Source organism: Diplotaxodon limnothrissa, linkage group LG1, assembly GCF_057381915.1.
Source record: "Diplotaxodon limnothrissa isolate DT_005_m linkage group LG1, D_limnothrissa_male_GT1.1, whole genome shotgun sequence".
Classification (NCBI taxonomy): domain Eukaryota; kingdom Metazoa; phylum Chordata; class Actinopteri; order Cichliformes; family Cichlidae; genus Diplotaxodon; species Diplotaxodon limnothrissa.
The window spans coordinates 25,243,465-25,262,252 of record NC_140596.1 but is presented as its reverse complement, the minus strand read 5'-3'; the positions used below and the strand labels follow the sequence as shown (position 1 = coordinate 25,262,252).

The 18,788-nt window shown below is 39.2% G+C and overlaps 2 protein-coding genes across 2 annotated transcripts in view; one reads left to right on the top strand and one right to left on the bottom strand.

Moving 5' to 3' along the window:
• The window catches only part of gpc6a (glypican 6a), a 182,836-nt gene that overhangs the window by 78,160 nt on the left and 85,888 nt on the right, over positions 1-18,788 (bottom strand). Inside the window, exon 3 of the mRNA XM_085346275.1 lies at positions 5,871-6,262. Within this exon, the coding sequence (XP_085202401.1) occupies positions 5,871-6,262 (392 nt within the window). The remainder of the gene's footprint in view (positions 1-5,870; positions 6,263-18,788) is intronic.
• LOC146639846 (uncharacterized) lies at positions 7,447-10,727 on the top strand. Its single transcript, XM_085346171.1, has 2 exons — positions 7,447-7,521; positions 8,952-10,727. The coding sequence occupies exons 1-2, from the start codon at positions 7,447-7,449 to the stop codon at positions 10,725-10,727; spliced, it is 1,851 nt and encodes a 616-aa protein (XP_085202297.1).

Genomic DNA, 18,788 nt, shown 5'->3' with positions numbered 1-18,788 from the left:
AGTGTATAATGAGATCACCGTGGCAGCATAAGCCATCAGGGAAAACAAATCCCTCTCTACAAAATACCCTACTTCCTTCCATCATCGTGAGCAAAAGTGCACCACGGACTAGGCCGGCTTCCCATGCGTATGCAGAGTGAGTGATAAGTGCTTTAAATGCCTGAACTTTAAACCGTTCAAAAATTCCAAATCCCTACAATCTTCTTTGAGTAGGTCTTAATGTAGTTGGACTGTGTTTTAAGTACCGCAAGGATAAAACTCCTAATGGTCATCATAAACTGTAATCCAAAGGGATTCTGCTCTTAATCCAGGATCGAGGTCCAGGAAACTGTTCAGTGCAAGTCTAGTGCAATCTCATTTTATGGCGTGATATCTCTCCTGCTCTGACTTTACACCATACAGCACTGTGTATTAGCTGTAAATATTTACGGCTCATCGTATTGGAGCAAAATCCGGATGCAAAGTAACATGGAAAATTAAACAGACAGCTGGTTGAAGGCAGGCATCACATGGACAAAGCGTGTTTTTCCATTCTACAACCTCGAGTTTTAAACATTTAATGATCAGTTTGTATATTTGAATTTAAGCCCCAGTGTTGTTAGAGTTACCCACTAAGCATCATTTGCAGCGTGCGGCACTTTACATATAAATGAGACTCAAAACCTGTAGCAACAGACGATTTATTTCGCCGTTTGTTTGCAATGTCCCTGACAAACCTGTTGGTCTAATGATCTTTCACTAGCAACCTGTAAAGCACATGTGTGAAAAAAAAAGAAAAAAAATCAATGGCAAGTGAAAAGACTCCATCGTCTAAGACCGCCTGTAAATAGAGTTTGTAGTGAGACTCTTTTGTCAACTGGACAAGCTAGAATGATGAAATTGAGCACAATCTCGATGATGCCAATCCATCAGGGACAATAAAAAGTTTATAAATTTTCATTTCACTAAACTATCTTTATACGTACATATGCACCGATTTATCATTTATTCTGTAAAAAAAGTATTTACTGTAAAGTAATGCTGACTTTTGCTTCTCCTCAGAATAATTTTAAGTAAACTTACAGCAGAATCAGAGCACAGAATTCTATCTTCGTGACAGATGGTGTGTTTGTCACTGCAGTCTAGCTCTGAGGTATTTTTCAACACTATTTGTTCGCAAATGGTCTGCTAATAAAACACACTGCCAAATGACCAAACACTGATTTATGAAGCTGTAGTAATTGCAGTAGTAACTCAAAAAACAAAACTGCATTCTGCCATAAAGCATATAAAAAGTCTCGGATCCTTGTGGATCTACAATTGAACGGGATGCAATAGTGTGCTTAAACCCAAGAAGTTTTACATTGCTATTTACTCTAACAGTGTGCGGTAAGGAGATGCATGTGTGCAGTGCCACTGAAAACAGCATGGCACTGAGGGTGAATCTCAGGTCAAGGTGATTTGTCATGTCAAACAACTTTTCACCTCGACTTCTTCGGTTGTTCACTGGCCTGACAGCCTTCAGCAATGCCACAGTGTTTCCAGGCGCCGCTTCATAATTGATGAGGAAGAAGGGAATATGGGATTTGATCCAGAGTGGCGGTGCCATTTGGGCCTAGGACAGATGTATAGATGTGCTCATTTTAACTCTTCCTCTGAAATGGCTATGCCACTAAGGGAATGGTGCCTAGCTCAGTAGTAAGCTAAAAGACATTATGAGCATTAAAAATGACCAGCTCTTTAGGGATTATACACGGCAGCAGAATATGACATAGCACTTTAATATGTACATAATACTGAGGTGGAAAATTCACAATCCTGTGAAATAGTGCAAGTATAGGGTGGGGCACTGGGGGAAACTGATTGTACATCACACTGATGGTAGAAGTTCAAAGATAAAATATAAATTAAGGGATGATTTGGTTTTTGATCTAATGAAAAAATATGAAGAAATTAGACAGTGAGTTTCAATGTAACCATTTCTTGTGGTTAAGTATGATGTGACTTCTTATAAGTCGTAATACGGTGTACACTGTAACAAAGCTTCCTGCTGAATTACAGTGAACTGCTGGCAGCTCTATTTGTCAGCATGAAACTCTGCAGTGCATCGACTACAACACTTTTTAAAATTATTTTAAAGAACATTACAGTACTGTGCTGTAATTATCTAAAGTAAGGATTTGAATAAACCTTACAATATATTAGTCCTAGTTTTTGTGAGATGACTGAAATGATGTTGTGGGACTTGAAGCAACATGATTTCACTTATGCAAAGAAAGTCAAACTCCAGCTTAGCTTAACTGCCAAAGAAAAATAGCCTACTGTATTCTAGCTTGCTGTTCACATTGTATTTCTGAAAAGCATCAGCATTTCGAGTATTCACTGTACTTAAGAAACATTAGTGCACCAATTTCCCTGTCATTTTTTGCAGCAGTAGATCTGAGTGTCATCCAAGTTATGAAAAAGATGCAACTAAATACCCTAAAAATTGCTCTTCACAGTGAAACAGATAACTTAGGTGAAATATTACCATAGGTGAAGGTTGACTGTGTAGGCTTTTGTCTAAACATTACTTTTTATGCAGTCACAGACAAAAGTTCTAATATAAATTTAATGCATTCACTTGTGTTCACACTCTATGATCTGTCTCAACTTTACACAGGGAGTTAAGCCTCCAACATAAAAGTGAACTGCACAGATCATTTCTTTTTTTTGCCCTGCCACTCTTGCATCCACTTTCTTCTTCTTTGCTCTTCTTACAGTTTATCTCCCTTGTCGAATTGAAAGGCACGGCGAGCTTTAAGCTAAAAAGGAAACGAATCGAATCGCTGCTGAACTCTGAAGACATTTTTAAAACTTAATGTTTGAACTTATGAGCATCTAGTTTGATATGATTTATGTCTAAAAGCAGGTGAAGAATATTACTTTTGGAAGGGCGAGCACTTTCCAGACTAAAATTATTGTTATGATTTCTCAGTCATTTAATTAAATCTTTTAAGGCCTCTGCAAAATAGCAGAAACTAAAAATTTAGTTTCTATTTTAAGGACAAATCTGTTTCAGTAAGCCTTAAAGGTGTTACGTGTTTAGAGTATATAAAAAGTATTTTCTTTAGAGCGTGCCTTTTAATCTCATGCTCACAAATCATCCAGAATGTGTTTTTTTGTGTTTTATAAATTGTAAACCAACAGAATCAAAAGCTGATGATGACTATAACTAGAAGAAACTGGCTTCAAAATGAAACTGTTTAATTAAGCTCTCTCAGCCCCCACCTTCCACATCTATTTCCACAGTTTTCAGAAGCCCACTCTCCTTTAAACTGAATGATGGAATCCAAATGTAAATAACTCAAGTCGGATCATTAATACCGGTGTTTGAATCGTGCCAATCTGCAAACAGCTGCGGTTATATCATATCTCATAGTTTTGATGTCCACTAAAAACTGTTGCATAACTTTCTGTGTTAACCGTGGAATTAGAAAACGTATCCTCTAAGCCTTTGAAAAAAAACATTTGAAATCTTCAGGATTTGATAACAGTCTTAAATATACAGTGGGGCAAAAAAGTATTTAGTCAGCCACCGATTGTGCAAGTTCCCCCACCTAAAATGATGACAGAGGTCAGTAATTTGCACCAGAGGTACACTTCAACTGTGAGAGACAGAATGTGAAAAAAAAATCCATGAATCCACATGGTAGGATTTGTAAAGAATTTATTCGTAAATCAGGGTGGAAAATAAGTATTTGGTCAATAACAAAAATACAACTCAATACTTTGTAACATAACCTTTGTTGGCAATAACAGAGGTCAAACGTTTACTATAGGTCTTTACCAGGTTTGCACACACAGTAGCTGGTATTTTGGCCCATTCCTCCATGCAGATCTTCTCGAGAGCAGTGATGTTTTGGGGCTGTCGCCGAGCAACACGGACTTTCAACTCCCACCACAGATTTTCTATGGGGTTGAGGTCTGGAGACTGGCTAGGCCACTCCAGGACTTTCAAATGCTTCTTACGGAGCCACTCCTTTGTTGCCCGGGCGGTGTGTTTTGGATCATTGTCATGTTGGAAGACCCAGCCTCATTTCATCTTCAAAGTTCTCACTGATGGAAGGAGGTTTTGGCTCAAAATCTCACGATACATGGCCCCATTCATTCTGTCCTTAACACGGATCAGTCGTCCTGTCCCCTTGGCAGAAAAACAGCCCCATAGCATGATGTTTCCACCCCCATGCTTCACAGTAGGTATGGTGTTCTTGGGATGCAACTCAGTATTCTTCTTCCTCCAAACACGACGAGTTGAGTTTATACCAAAAAGTTCTACTTTGGTTTCATCTGACCACATGACATTCTCCCAATCCTCTGCTGTATCATCCATGTGCTCTCTGGCAAACTTCAGACGGGCCTGGACATGCACTGGCTTCAGCAGCGGAACACGTCTGGCACTGCGGGATTTGATTCCCTGCCGTTGTAGTGTGTTACTGATGGTGACCTTTGTTACTTTGGTCCCAGCTCTCTGCAGGTCATTCACCAGGTCCCCCCGTGTGGTTCTGGGATCTTTGCTCACCGTTCTCATGATCATTTTGACCCCACGGGATGAGATCTTGCGTGGAGCCCCAGATCGAGGGAGATTATCAGTGGTCTTGTATGTCTTCCATTTTCTGATGATTGCTCCCACAGTTGATTTTTTCACACCAAGCTGCTTGCCTATTGTAGATTCACTCTTCCCAGTCTGGTGCAGGTCTACAATACTTTTCCTGGTGTCCTTCGAAAGCTCTTTGGTCTTGGCCATGGCGGAGTTTGGAGTCTGACTGTTTGAGGCTGTGGACAGGTGTCTTTTATACAGATGATGAGTTCAAACAGGTGCCATTCATACAGGTAACGAGTGGGGGACAGAAAAGCTTCTTACAGAAGACGTTACAGGTCTGTGAGAGCCAGAGATTTTCCTTGTTTGAGGTGACCAAATACTTATTTTCCACCCTAATTTACGAATAAATTCTTTACAAATCCTACCATGTGAATTCATGGATTTTTTTTTCACATTCTGTCTCTCACAGTTGAAGTGTACCTCTGGTGCAAATTACTGACCTCTGTCATCATTTTAAGTGGGGGAACTTGCACAATCGGTGGCTGACTAAATACTTTTTTGCCCCACTGTACTTATTTTACAATCCAATCTACTAAGATTTCAGACGAAACACTAATTAGTTTTAAATAAACTGTCACATTGAAATGAAGCAAATTTTTACTTATGCACACTGAAAAACAAACAAACAAACAAACAAAAAAAACATGACAAAATACAAACTGCAAAGACGAACAATGCAAACACAATTCCAACATGAAATCTCAGCTGACCTGTGCTTTAACATTTTCCCTTTTTGCAAAGCTTTGCTCTTTGTGAAGGAGTAAAATAATGAATGCATATCAAACCGTCTGCATCACCACATATATCTATGAAAAATGTCTCAAACTGCCCTCCACATCCGGTCTGTGCATGAACTATTATTCATTTGCAATTGTTTAAGATGCATAATGACAAAACCATAGTAACCATCTGTACATGTATTTTGGCTTTTTTTGTACACTTTTTTTTTCTGTTTTTTATTGTTTTTCTAATATATGTATAATCCCCTTTTTCCTTGTGTCCCCTGTGCTGCTGTAACAAGTGGATTTCCCCAGTGTGGGATTAAATAAAGTCTATGCCTATGTCTTAAACAGCTGCAAAGCATTTAAATCTCATGCAACGACCTGGGGATCAAACATATCCACAGAAAGTTGTCATGTTAAAGGATATGTTCTAATGTTTATTGCATTAAAGCTAAAGCCAGCAGTGCTAAACAGTCACAAAGCAACATCACACTCAAAGCAGCCATGAGAAAAAAAATTAAACTCACCTTAGCGACCCTGTTGGCAACCTCCCGGCCCACCATTAACCCCTGGACGAACGTCCTTGCAGCGATGAATGCTCTGGTGACCTGGGCCTTAAGTTTTCTGGGAATGTCTCCAAAAGGCTTTAGCTGATCTGTGTATTTACTGACGCACTCCAGGTAGTCATCTGTAAAGTGGTACTGGGAGTTAAGTAACTGGAACATGCGTTCCAGCAGCCTGGACCAGAAGTCATTTAGCATCTCTTCCAAGTTGACGTTGCCCCCCGTGTAGTAGCGCTTTAGCTCAGTGAACAGGTCCTGGAATACTTCAGAGTTCTGCATATACAGCTTCCCGTATGTCCGTGTGAACATACTGTTGAGTGACTTCTCAGAATTGTCCAGCAGTTCCAAGAAAAACTCTATATTTATGGATTTTTTGGGAGATGGGAGAGAAAAGGGGATAGAAAAGACACAAAGCTGGGTCACCACATGATATTTACCATCTTCTTTCCCGCAGCGTGAACCAAACAAAGGGATGAGAACATCTATCGAAGTATGCCTGTTGTATCTATGGTAATTCAGTGGCTTATTTTATGGCCCTGTCTGCATATACAGGAGCAATGTATAGCAGCCAACAATAGGTACTTGATTATGTGAAGAAAGTCAGCTCAAGGCATTAATAATTTAATAGCAGAAATAATGGGCCACAAGGACTATGAATGATTAATGTAAAGTTTCTGATTGCATACTGTAACAAAATATTCATAAGTTTTAGACACAGACACTAGTATACATTATCATCCTGGGCACCCACCATTATTCCCAGACGCATTAGTTTCTCACTGAAACAATTTATTTGTCCACTGAGGCAGCTGGCCTATGGGCCTATAATTGAATATTGTGTTACGGAGCCTTTATTCCTTTTGAATTATCTGAATAGTGTGTGCCAACATTTTACTGTAACGACCTTTTTTTAATCAGTATAATTGTCACAGAGTTAGTATATGCGCCGTACATTATGTAACGTTATGTCATTTTATAATAAACCTTTACGTTAATTACCTTGTAACATCAATTCTTGCATTTCACAAACATTCTGTAATTACTGAGCACTTAATGCCCATGCAGCGGCCTGTTATTGATTCAGGTTGCTTAAAAATCAGTGTTAACACAAAGAACATCGAAATTCACGAGTGAAATTTTGCAATTCAGATTTAACATTCAAAGCAATTATATTATTGTTTCTTTGTCATCTGTCTAAGTGCCTTTCTTCCATGTGAGCACCTGATCTCTGGAGTACGGAAGAGGATTAGGGCCACTGGGAAAAAAAAAAAAAAGAATTCTGACTTTAATCTCAGAATTCTGACTTTATTCTCAGAATTCTGACTTTTTTCTCAGAATTCTGACTTTTTTCTCAGAATTCTGACTTTAATCTCAGAATTCTGACTTTTTTCTCAGAATTCTGACTTTTTTCTCAGAATTCTGACTTTTTTCTCAGAATTCTGACTTTAATCTCAGAATTTTGAGGTGGGCACCTGCAGGCTTCCAGCTTCGGTGACAGCGATGTGTCCAGTTTGGCAGGTGGAGAACTAATTCACTAAATATGGTGGATATAAGTGACTTTTTGCGTGGCCGAGGGGTCCCCGAAGATGCTATTTTATTAATGGAAGAGCAGAAGGTGAGTAACAAAAAAGAGAAATAGTTTGGTGTCTCCTATTTTTACAGGAAAACAGTTACGGTACAGTTACGGTTAGCTGTTAGCATGCTTGTTAGCTTATAATGTTATATAGGAATGAACGTGTTTCACGATGTTACAGTATACTAGGTGAATTGACGTTTTAACTGTTGTTGATCGCAGGATCATCCCAGATGGGTTCGTTGCATTTTATTTTATTGTTCTACTATTTCTGAGTTTTTCAAGGCAGTTAAGCGGAGCTGTGTTACAGATGCTAGCCGCCTGCCAATATCACTGATATATTTGATGTGTACAAGTAAGTTACACTTAGTACAGCGGAGGAGAGAAGCTGTAATGAATGTTTATGCGGATATTTCACTCAGAAAAATGGGTGGCGTTCATACACAGCCACCGACACAGCCCCGGTTGTTGTTCTGACGGTGGCCGACTGACGATCCCCTCACAACATGTTAGCTAACACAAACTAATGTAGTGCATGTAACTGTGTATACGTTAGTGGTACAGTGTCGGAAGAAATGAGCAAACTGTTTATAATGTCAGAATGACATCATCTTTCTCCTATATATAAAAGTGCTGGCTGAGGAGCGCTGCCGGGTTGAACTTTGACCTCGGAGTGACGTGACGTTTGTTCGCACAACCAATAGAAGTGCAGAAAGTCGCAAATCAGGCATATTGTTCGCATAAACACAAAAATAAATAACGAAATAATCCCGATATTGTGCCAAAGACTGATTTACAATGTTACTTTGTGTTCTATGTGTAATACCTTTGCTTAAATGACTAAATGGACTGTGTATTTATGACTCTGCGTTATAGTCTTACATACATAAGTAACATTCATATGTACAGATAAAAATGTACAGAGATATGTACACAAGCGTGTACACAAAAGTCTACTGCTGATCGAGCTGCTCAGTGGTCGTACAGTCTCATGCAGAGAGCGTGGAGGTGTTGTCCATGGTGGATGTTAGCTTAGACAACATCCTCTCCTCCCCAGTCTGCTCAGTGGACTTTAGCAGACCGCTAAAGCTGGCCCTCCCGACCAGTTTGTTAAGTTTCCCCCTGTCCCTCTCTGCCATTCCACCACTCCAGCAGACCACAACATAAAAGACAGCAGACGCCACCACAGTGTCGTAGAACATCCTTAGAAGACGTACTACCTACATCATAACCAATCAAGTCCCGCTTTTTTTTAAATACAGAAGAGGATTTATTATTTACTGAAAGGCTATGCCTTAGTTTGCTTCTTTCATTATTGTGTTTCGCCCTGCATAAAATAGATAGCTTTTCTGATAACTACAGTCAATACTCTCCTACTGGCATTAACGAGGCCTAAGAGGCTTAACTGTAATATTGCTTTGCAGCGTAAATGTTGCAGAAAATGACTGTCTTTTCTTTCTTCCTGTGTGCAGATTGACTGTGACGTCATAGCGCTGATGGATGACGCAACTTTGGCAAACTACATTCCCTCGTACGGAGACCGAATTGCCGTCTTCAATTTCTGCAAAAGCAAGCAACCACTGTCAAAAAGAAAACTAGGACTTCTGCAAAAACTTCGTGAGAAAATGAAAACCAGAAAAGAAAGTCCAAAGGAGAACACTTCACATACAGATGCAGGAATAAGACAGACAAAGAAGCAAAAAGCAACACGCAATGTTGAGATAGGATGGATACATTGTGATGGAAAAATAGCCAAACAGGTGAGAGCGAAGCAGGGAGGTGGCACTAGAAAAATTCAAATGGCCACTGATGCTGGATTAAAAGATATTCTTCAGGTAGGAAAGAAACTTTTTTTTCCTAATGGCATATCTCCTAAGGGATGTGAAACAGATTTTGAGTTTGAGGTTTGGGACTTTAAACAGAACCACCTTACTGATGATACCTGCCAGTCTATTGGCAATATGTATGAGGCAGCGAGACTGACAATGTTACGCTTCTACATTGCAACAAAACCAAAAGATCCTGAAGAAGATGCCAGCGAGATATCTGAAGTGGTGTTTGTCTCAGAAAGCAGTGGCAGTGATATTAATCCATTGCAAGTGGGGGAAGTCAGGGGTAATTTTGATGAAGTCATCGCTGGTTCAGAAATTTTAGATGATCCAGAAATTACTTTTGGTCCAATTTTTGATGCTGAAGAAGATACAGAAGACACATTAGTCTATGAGGGTTTTCTTGTCCCCCTCAGTCCACCTAATTCAGAGAACATAATAACAATCACCATACGTCATACTGACACTTTACATGACATGATTACTGCTTTCTCTGATAAGGAGATTTTGACCAAAACACTGAATGTGAAGCGCATACTTCCAGACAACACAGAAGAACCAGGCACTGGATCAGGAATACTAAGAGATGTACTCACATGCTTCTGGCATGAATTTTATGAGCGATGCACCCTAGGTGCAACCATTAAAGTGCCATTCATTCGCCATGATTTTCCTGCTGAAAAATGGAAGGCAGTTGGGCGAATACTCCTGAAAGGTTACCAAGAATGTCAGTATTTTCCAAATAAACTTGCAATCCCTTTTATGGAACAAGTGCTTTTCAGTGGTGTTTACAGTGATCTTAAAGCACACTTTCTACAGTTTGTCAGCAGCCAAGAATGTGATGTTTTGATGGAAGCAGTAAAAGATTTCTCTGCAGTTGACTTGGATGATCTTGTGGAAATTCTTGACAGTTATGGCTGTAGAAAAAGAATCACTGCTGAGACTCTTCCTACAATCCTTGATGAAATAGCACACAAAGAGCTTGTCCAAAAACCAATGTTTGTTATTGACTGCTGGCGGGAGATCATCGACCCCCATATCTCCCTCAGTCCGGAGGGACTGACCAAGTTATTCTCTGAACTGCAACCAACTTCAAAAAAAGTGTGCCAGCTGCTGAAATTTGCTGTGGATTTGACTCCACAACAAAAAGAAGTGAAAAATCATCTCAAAAGATTCATCAGAGAGCTGGATAACATTAAACTTCAGAAATTTATGCGTTTCTGCACCGGATCTGACCTTATAGTAACAAACAGTATTTATGTGGAATTTCAAGATATGACAGAGTTTACAAGAAGACCAGTCGGACGCACGTGTGGGAATGTTCTGCAGCTAGCTAACAGCTATGAAAACTTCCCAGATTTTCGTTCTGAATTTAATGCAGTTCTTGAAAGTAATGTCTGGGTGATGGACATTGTTTAGACTCTCACAGCAATGCGCTACATTTGAACTGCTCATGCACACTAGAGCATAACTGTAAAGAGATGTTAGGAATATGTATTTTTATGTATTTTGAACTTATACAGTATACTTTTTTTTAATTAGAGAGAAGTTTCTCATCTCTGTTAGAAGTCTAGTTTTGGCTAATATTTCATTTTCTTTTATCATTTTGAGTTTTACATAATACAGTCACAAAACAAAACGAACAGGTACACTGTTTACTACCATATCCAGAGCTGTCTTCACCAAATCCAAGCTTTCCAGCTGTAAGACAGAAACCTTCAGCAAAAGCATGAAGAAAGATTACTTAAGATCTATAAACTATAATTAAACTGCTCTTAAACGTTCTTTAATGCACCATGTGTGGTGTGAGAGCTCAGCACAGTCAAATACTTTTGTAAGTAATTAGTAGAAAGACTAATTCATTCAGATGGTATTTTCTTATTAGGTCAGGGCTAAAACTGAACATAGTTATAACGTAAAAGTAATGCTGTTATGCAACACTGTATTGTAAAAGGAATAAGTACAATTTTATACTTTAGCATTTGTCATGTCTGAAAACATTTTGCTTTACAGTATATGCAATTTTTAGTTAAGGTAGGTTAAGGTATCAAAGTTTGGCATTTGTTGTTGATTACAAAGGTTCCATATAAAGTTGGTGAAAATATTTTTTTAAATTCCAGTATTTTCTTAATGTCATATTGTTTCTAAGCATACCTGTTATTCATCCATCAAATTGATTCAAGCTGCTTAAAGGATTCAGTCTGTTTTGAAGATGGTTATTGATTACTGAGATCATAAATAAACACTGTACACTTCAGTGCAGTGGTCAAGTACTGTGATTATTCAGGCATCCTTTTGTAATGCCAAATTGTCATGTTCTCAGATATAGTATTAATCTTAACACCTGAAAAAATGTCTTGTTACTGCCAGAAATTATGCATTTTTATTTGTATGCATGTATGTTCTCAGTCATTCACACTTGTTTTTATTTCTATACCATAGATGACACTGAAGGAATATGTGATACCACAATAGCCAGTGTTCATGGTCTTTACAGTAAGTCACTGATGTATACTGATGCATAACAAGACTATATGAGATCTATAAGTTTGTTTTAAAAGTTGAGTCATTCTTGTTACAGGGCAGCTTATACGGTTATGAGTTTTAGCCATGTTATTGGCATTGGAAAGAACAGGTTTCTTGTAAACTTTTTCCAATAAAATGTTACTGTACACAGTACATTTGTATTGTTGTTTTGAATATGTTCATCAAACTCCATATCTATTTGAACATGCCAGAATTCAAGAGACTGCCACACATGAGCTCAGTAACATGGAAGAATACCATTTATTTTTAATTTCAAATATTTCATAAAGATACACAAATATAAATGTAAAACATGTTGCACTTAATGGGACAATAACTTGGTTCCACTTGCAGGAACTGTTTTGTTGCATTGTTGCTGGGATACTACAAATAAAAGTCAAAATATTTTTGGTATGTTTCTTATAATTTTAGGATTCATATCATGAAGGAGCCTTGTATACAACAGCTAACACTGAATCAGTATAGCAATGATTCGTGGTCATTTTACATGAAAAACCAGCTAAAATATCTTACAACTAACAGAAGTGAAATACATTAATAATTAAGTGATGGATCTTCATATGGGTAAATGATTATAATAGCTTTGCTTTAATATAATTGCACTAAAAGCTCCCCAAAAGGCATAACGACTTTAAATATTAACAATGATACGTTTATAGAAACATGCTGTTGTCAAGACCTAGAATTGTTAATGCTACTATGGTTTGCTGAAACATACCACAGATAACCCGGGCACTTAGCATATCATATGCTGGTGCCTGGGTTTCCAGCCATGAATATTAAGAGTAAAGGTTGATACAGAAAACAATGAGCAGGGAGCTGGTCAGTTTATATTTTATATACTATGCACATGTCTGGCAACAAAACACAGAAATTTATATTGCAATTTACTGGTAGGCAGGTTTACACCACTTATGATTCAATCAAAAATATAACATTTGTAAATGCAGTTTAATGTATGGCCTTTTAAAAGGATTGACATGTGTTTCATAACTGATTGATAATATCACAATATTCAGCTTTTTCAAGTAATATATAAACATTTCTGTTTAATGGTAGTGTGAATGTAGAAAAACATTTTTCATTTAATGCAGTGCAGAAATACCTGCATAAAAGGTACCTGTAAGACATGGCACCTACTATCAAATCACGTTATCAAGATAAAGAGAAATATTTTGTATTTATTTGTACATTTACACACTGAAGTTCCTTAAATACTTTGCAGTATTTCTTCTCTTAACCTAATGTACAGATCCGCAGCACCAAGTGGATCTCCTGGGGCATCCCATTCATTTTCTACCATAAGCAGACAACACAGTTCAAAGACTGTTTCATCACAGGGGTGTTGACCTTTTGGGCTACACTCTTCCATACACAAAGTGATATCCTCCATAGAAATAGGCTTCAGTCTATCCTCAGCACTGTGCAGCTCTGGAAATGAGTACATTACTACTGGTCGACCCGATGCTGCACTACCACTTGGCCGGATTTTGTGCGAGTTCCATGTGTTCACAACTTCATCAAGTTCATCCTACATGAAAAACAACACAATATAAGTACCGGTATATGAAACAGACCATGTACCAGTAGATTTAGCCAAAGTTGAGGCTTATTAACTCATTAATCAACAGACATAGAAACTGACCTCTAATTAATGTAAAACCAAGCAGCAACAACAAAAGAGCACTTTCACTAAACAGCACACGGACACAGAATGGTGCTGCATGATTCTGCTGTTGAATAGATAGCCCAACACTTTATACTCAGTGTGCAATGATTCTACAATAAATTTTCAATAGAGAATTAACCAAATGATAGGATTGCTTTCTGAAACCGTGCCCAAAGGACCACTAGGTAACAGACTCCATAGTAATTTAAACCATGTGGCAATAAATAAAAAAAAATGCTCCATGCACCTGTGCTGAGAAAGGTGCAGTTACTTCCACTGATAACATGAATACAATTCCATCAAAGTATTAAAATGGAATCCCAAAAAGTTGATTCTGTTCATCTGGATGTAGCGTTTTCAGTGTGAGAAATGTTCTGTCAAAAAACATTCCTTACCTGGCTGATTGAGCATGCATCAAGACATATTAAAATGGAAATAAAATTCATATTTAATTTAAAGAAAAAAAATGTTCTAACCATATTTATATTTTCTATTTATGCAGCTAAGACATTACATAGCATGAGCACATGCTTTTACCTGAATAAGATTGAGAAAGCAGAATTGGATAAGACTTTTGTCCAAAAAATCCCCTGTGAAGTGGCCATCATCCTGAAAAGTTTGAAATAAGTTCATCCAAAATTGTGCACTCTGTTTGCGTAGGGTAGCCCACCATCCTTCTATACGTTGGTTGGCCGTACTTCTTCCGTAAAGGAAACTTTTCTCACCTGCAAAACTGTCTGTGTGGTTTCTCCGTAAAAACATCTGCATTTGTTCGACACAACCATTTTCGGTACCTCGGTCAGCACGTAACCTTTCTGGACATCCGCTGATGCATGAAACTGTTTTCAGAAAATAACTTGCAATCAATTTAGGGTCACTGTTTGTAGTATAAGCCTCCATCCATAAAACATAGCGGCTAAAACCATCTATGCAGCCACTGATAGCAATACCATATGGTTTCAACTTGTCATAGCCATCCATGTGCCAGAGAGCATTTGGCCCTCTGCAGCTGTACTGTCGTCTTCTCAACCGTCGAGCTCGTCTCAGTTCCACACCTTGAGGGTCAAGCAATTTGATTATGCATCTTACAGTATCTTGTGACACCACAAATCCATGTTGAATTGCACGTAGATGTAGCCAACGATAACCTTGCATCTGTCCATTTGTCATGATCTCTTGTTGGACAAAGGCTAGCACTTCCTCCAAGTTTGATTGATTCTTCCTTCTAAAAAGCCCAAGTCTTTTACAAATTCTCTTTAGAGTTCGAACACTTATAATTGTCTGATGACTATGTGCTAAAATTGAAAGTATTTCTTTGTTACTGAAAGAAAGTCTGAAATACAGTCTTATTAAGTCATCCAAATCTGACATGTCAGCCACTGTTTCTCTCACTTTGAGAGGTGAACTTTTTGCAGAAGTCCTAGTTTTCTTTTTGACAGTGGTTGCTTGCTTTTGCAGAAATTGAAGACGGCAATTCGGTCTCCGTACGAGGGAATGTAGTTTGCCAAAGTTGCGTCATCCATCAGCGCTATGACGTCACAGTCAATCTGCACACAGGAAGAAAGAAAAGACAGTCATTTTCTGCAACATTTACGCTGCAAAGCAATATTACAGTTAAGCCTCTTAGGTCACCGCTAATGCCAGTAGGAGAGTATTGACTGTAGTTATCAGAAAAGCTATCTATTTTATGCAGGGCGAAACACAATAATGAAAGAAGCAAACTAAGGCATAGCCTTTCAGTAAATAATAAATCCTCTTCTGTATTTAAAAAAAAGCGGGACTTGATTGGTTATGATGTAGGTAGTACGTCTTCTAAGGATGTTCTACGACACTGTGGTGGCGTCTGCTGTCTTTTATGTTGTGGTCTGCTGGAGTGGTGGAATGGCAGAGAGGGACAGGGGGAAACTTAACAAACTGGTCGGGAGGGCCAGCTTTAGCGGTCTGCTAAAGTCCACTGAGCAGACTGGGGAGGAGAGGATGTTGTCTAAGCTAACATCCACCATGGACAACACCTCCACGCTCTCTGCATGAGACTGTACGACCACTGAGCAGCTCGATCAGCAGTAGACTTTTGTGTACACGCTTGTGTACATAGCTCTGTACATTTTTATCTGTACATATGAATGTTACTTATGTATGTAAGACTATAACGCAGAGTCATAAATACACAGTCCATTTAGTCATTTAAGCAAAGGTATTACACATAGAACACAAAGTAACATTGTAAATCAGTCTTTGGCACAATATCGGGATTATTTCGTTATTTATTTTTGTGTTTATGCGAACAATATGCCTGATTTGCGACTTTCTGCACTTCTATTGGTTGTGCGAACAAACGTCACGTCACTCCGAGGTCAAAGTTCAACCCGGCAGCGCTCCTCAGCCAGCACTTTTATATATAGGAGAAAGATGATGTCATTCTGACATTATAAACAGTTTGCTCATTTCTTCCGACACTGTACCACTAACGTATACACAGTTACATGCACTACATTAGTTTGTGTTAGCTAACATGTTGTGAGGGGATCGTCAGTCGGCCACCGTCAGAACAACAACCGGGGCTGTGTCGGTGGCTGTGTATGAACGCCACCCATTTTTCTGAGTGAAATATCCGCATAAACATTCATTACAGCTTCTCTCCTCCGCTGTACTAAGTGTAACTTACTTGTACACATCAAATATATCAGTGATATTGGCAGGCGGCTAGCATCTGTAACACAGCTCCGCTTAACTGCCTTGAAAAACTCTGAAATAGTAGAACAATAAAATAAAATGCAACGAACCCATCTGGGATGATCCTGCGATCAACAACAGTTAAAACGTCAATTCACCTAGTATACTGTAACATCGTGAAACACGTTCATTCCTATATAACATTATAAGCTAACAAGCATGCTAACAGCTAACCGTAACTGTACCGTAACTGTTTTCCTGTAAAAATAGGAGACACCAAACTATTTCTCTTTTTTGTTACTCACCTTCTGCTCTTCCATTAATAAAATAGCATCTTCGGGGACCCCTCGGCCACGCAAAAAGTCACTTATATCCACCATATTTAGTGAATTAGTTCTCCACCTGCCAAACTGGACACATCGCTGTCACCGAAGCTGGAAGCCTGCAGGTGCCCACCTCAAAATTCTGAGATTAAAGTCAGAATTCTGACTTTAATCTCAGAATTCTGAGAATAAAGTCAGAATTCTGAGAATAAAGTCAGAATTCTGAGAAAAAAGTCAGAATTCTGAGATTAAAGTCAGAATTCTGAGAAAAAAGTCAGAATTCTGAGAATAAAGTCAGAATTCTGAGATTAAAGTCAGAATTCTGACTTTAATCTCAGAATTCTGAGAATAAAGTCAGAATTCTGAGAAAAAAGTCAGAATTCTGAGATTAAAGTCAGAATTCTGAGAAAAAAGTCAGAATTCTGAGAAAAAAGTCAGAATTCTGAGATTAAAGTCAGAATTCTGAGATTAAAGTCAGAATTCTGAGAAAAAAGTCAGAATTCTGAGATTAAAGTCAGAATTCTGAGATTAAAGTCAGAATTCTGAGATTAAAGTCAGAATTCTTTTTTTTTTTTTTCCTGTGGCCCTAATCCTCTTCCGTACTGGAGTACTAACTCAGAGAGAGAAAAAAAAAGCAGAATTAGCTGGGGAGTCTCACTGAAGCCGAGCTAATAGGATCCCATGTTCCTGAGTGCATAGGCGTAAATGTTGGGAAGATTATAACACGTCGCTCCAAGCACAAATGTCAAATATTCCTCCACTCTTCTTTGCAAACAAACACTGCAGACATTTTACGTGTCATGCTTGCTAATAAACCATCGGAGGGCCTCTTCTTCTGGTTGGTATTCTGGGTGGCTGACATTTCTTTGCATTGTTAATGATAGCAGTCGTAACCTTACATGGTGGGCACGTGTTGTTCTAATGATAGTTTCTACTTTGATAATATGACAACCCATAAGGCATGATGAATATGTTCTCATGTAGCCAAGCAGGGTTTAGCTATGAATTATTAAGAAAACAACAAATTCAAAAATCATGTGAACTCTTAAAAATATTATATCTACTATACGTTAGAATACGGTTGTTTCATTTTACAAGATTAACAATAAAATGACCATCATGCCCCACATATTGGAATCATTCTTTCCTGAGTGCATCACAAGAGTCAGTATACCTATTTAAGCTCTTCATGTATAAAAGTAATGTTTAAATAAGCTCCTGGCCATGACATCTGAATAATCCACATATCTGCACCAGTGTCACCATATGTCAACTGCAGCACTTACAGCTGACATATGCCATATGACCAACTTTGTATTCCTTGCATTTTTTTGTGTGTGTGCAAACGGTACGACGTGTCCACATACCTGAAATTGCTATCAGTCTAATCCCTAGTGACTCATTCTAGTTTCTTTGCAGCTAAATGACCTGCCACTACACCAACATTTGTTTAAATATTAGCAGCCTGCAGGGCCTTTTCCACTCCATTTTTCCAATTAGATCTGAATCAAGGACACATAAGCCCTTGTGTATTGCGCGTGCTATTGTATCCGTACCATTTAAATTGCTCACACACTGAGTGGTAAATGTGGAAACTCATGCGCATTTGCAGCCCAACATGTGGATATTTAACCTAAAATGATTTACACTTAATATATTCTGAAGTATTTCGAAATATATGATTAAGGGTAGTTTGAGCATAAATAGCATATTCTGAGATGGGGGAGGGTCTGTGCTGGCGGACGTCGGTTACTGGCCTGGTAGCCTGGCTGCCCCTGGGTGGGTCCGGGACAGGCGTGGAGGCTTGGGGGTCTGGGGGTGCTCCGCCCCCGGTCTGGGGTGCTGGCTGGGCCTTGGGGCTTGGGTTCTGGTTGTTGTGTCGCCGGGGCTGTGGGCGGGTGGGTGCAGGGGGACTCAGCCCCAGTGCAGGGGACCTCTGGTGCATCGGCCCAACTAGGGGGCTCTCTAACTGGTGGGGAGGCTGTTATATCTTTGCAGGTGGTCTCCTCACTACAGGAGCTCACTCTGCAGGTGGGGGGGAGAGATTTAGGAGAGGTGGAGAATGAACTCAACCTAGGCATCTATTGTCTTGTGTAGTTTGGGAGATGATTGGATGATGGGGTGGGTGCAGTTTTCTCTGGGGTGGAGTTGGGTGGGCTGCCCCGGACTCTGTGGGGCTGGGCGGTGCTGCTGCTGCGGGCCCCGGTCCGGATGGGCCTGGGCCCCCTTGCCCTGGTGGGTTCCAGAGTGTGGGGGTGCCTACTGGGG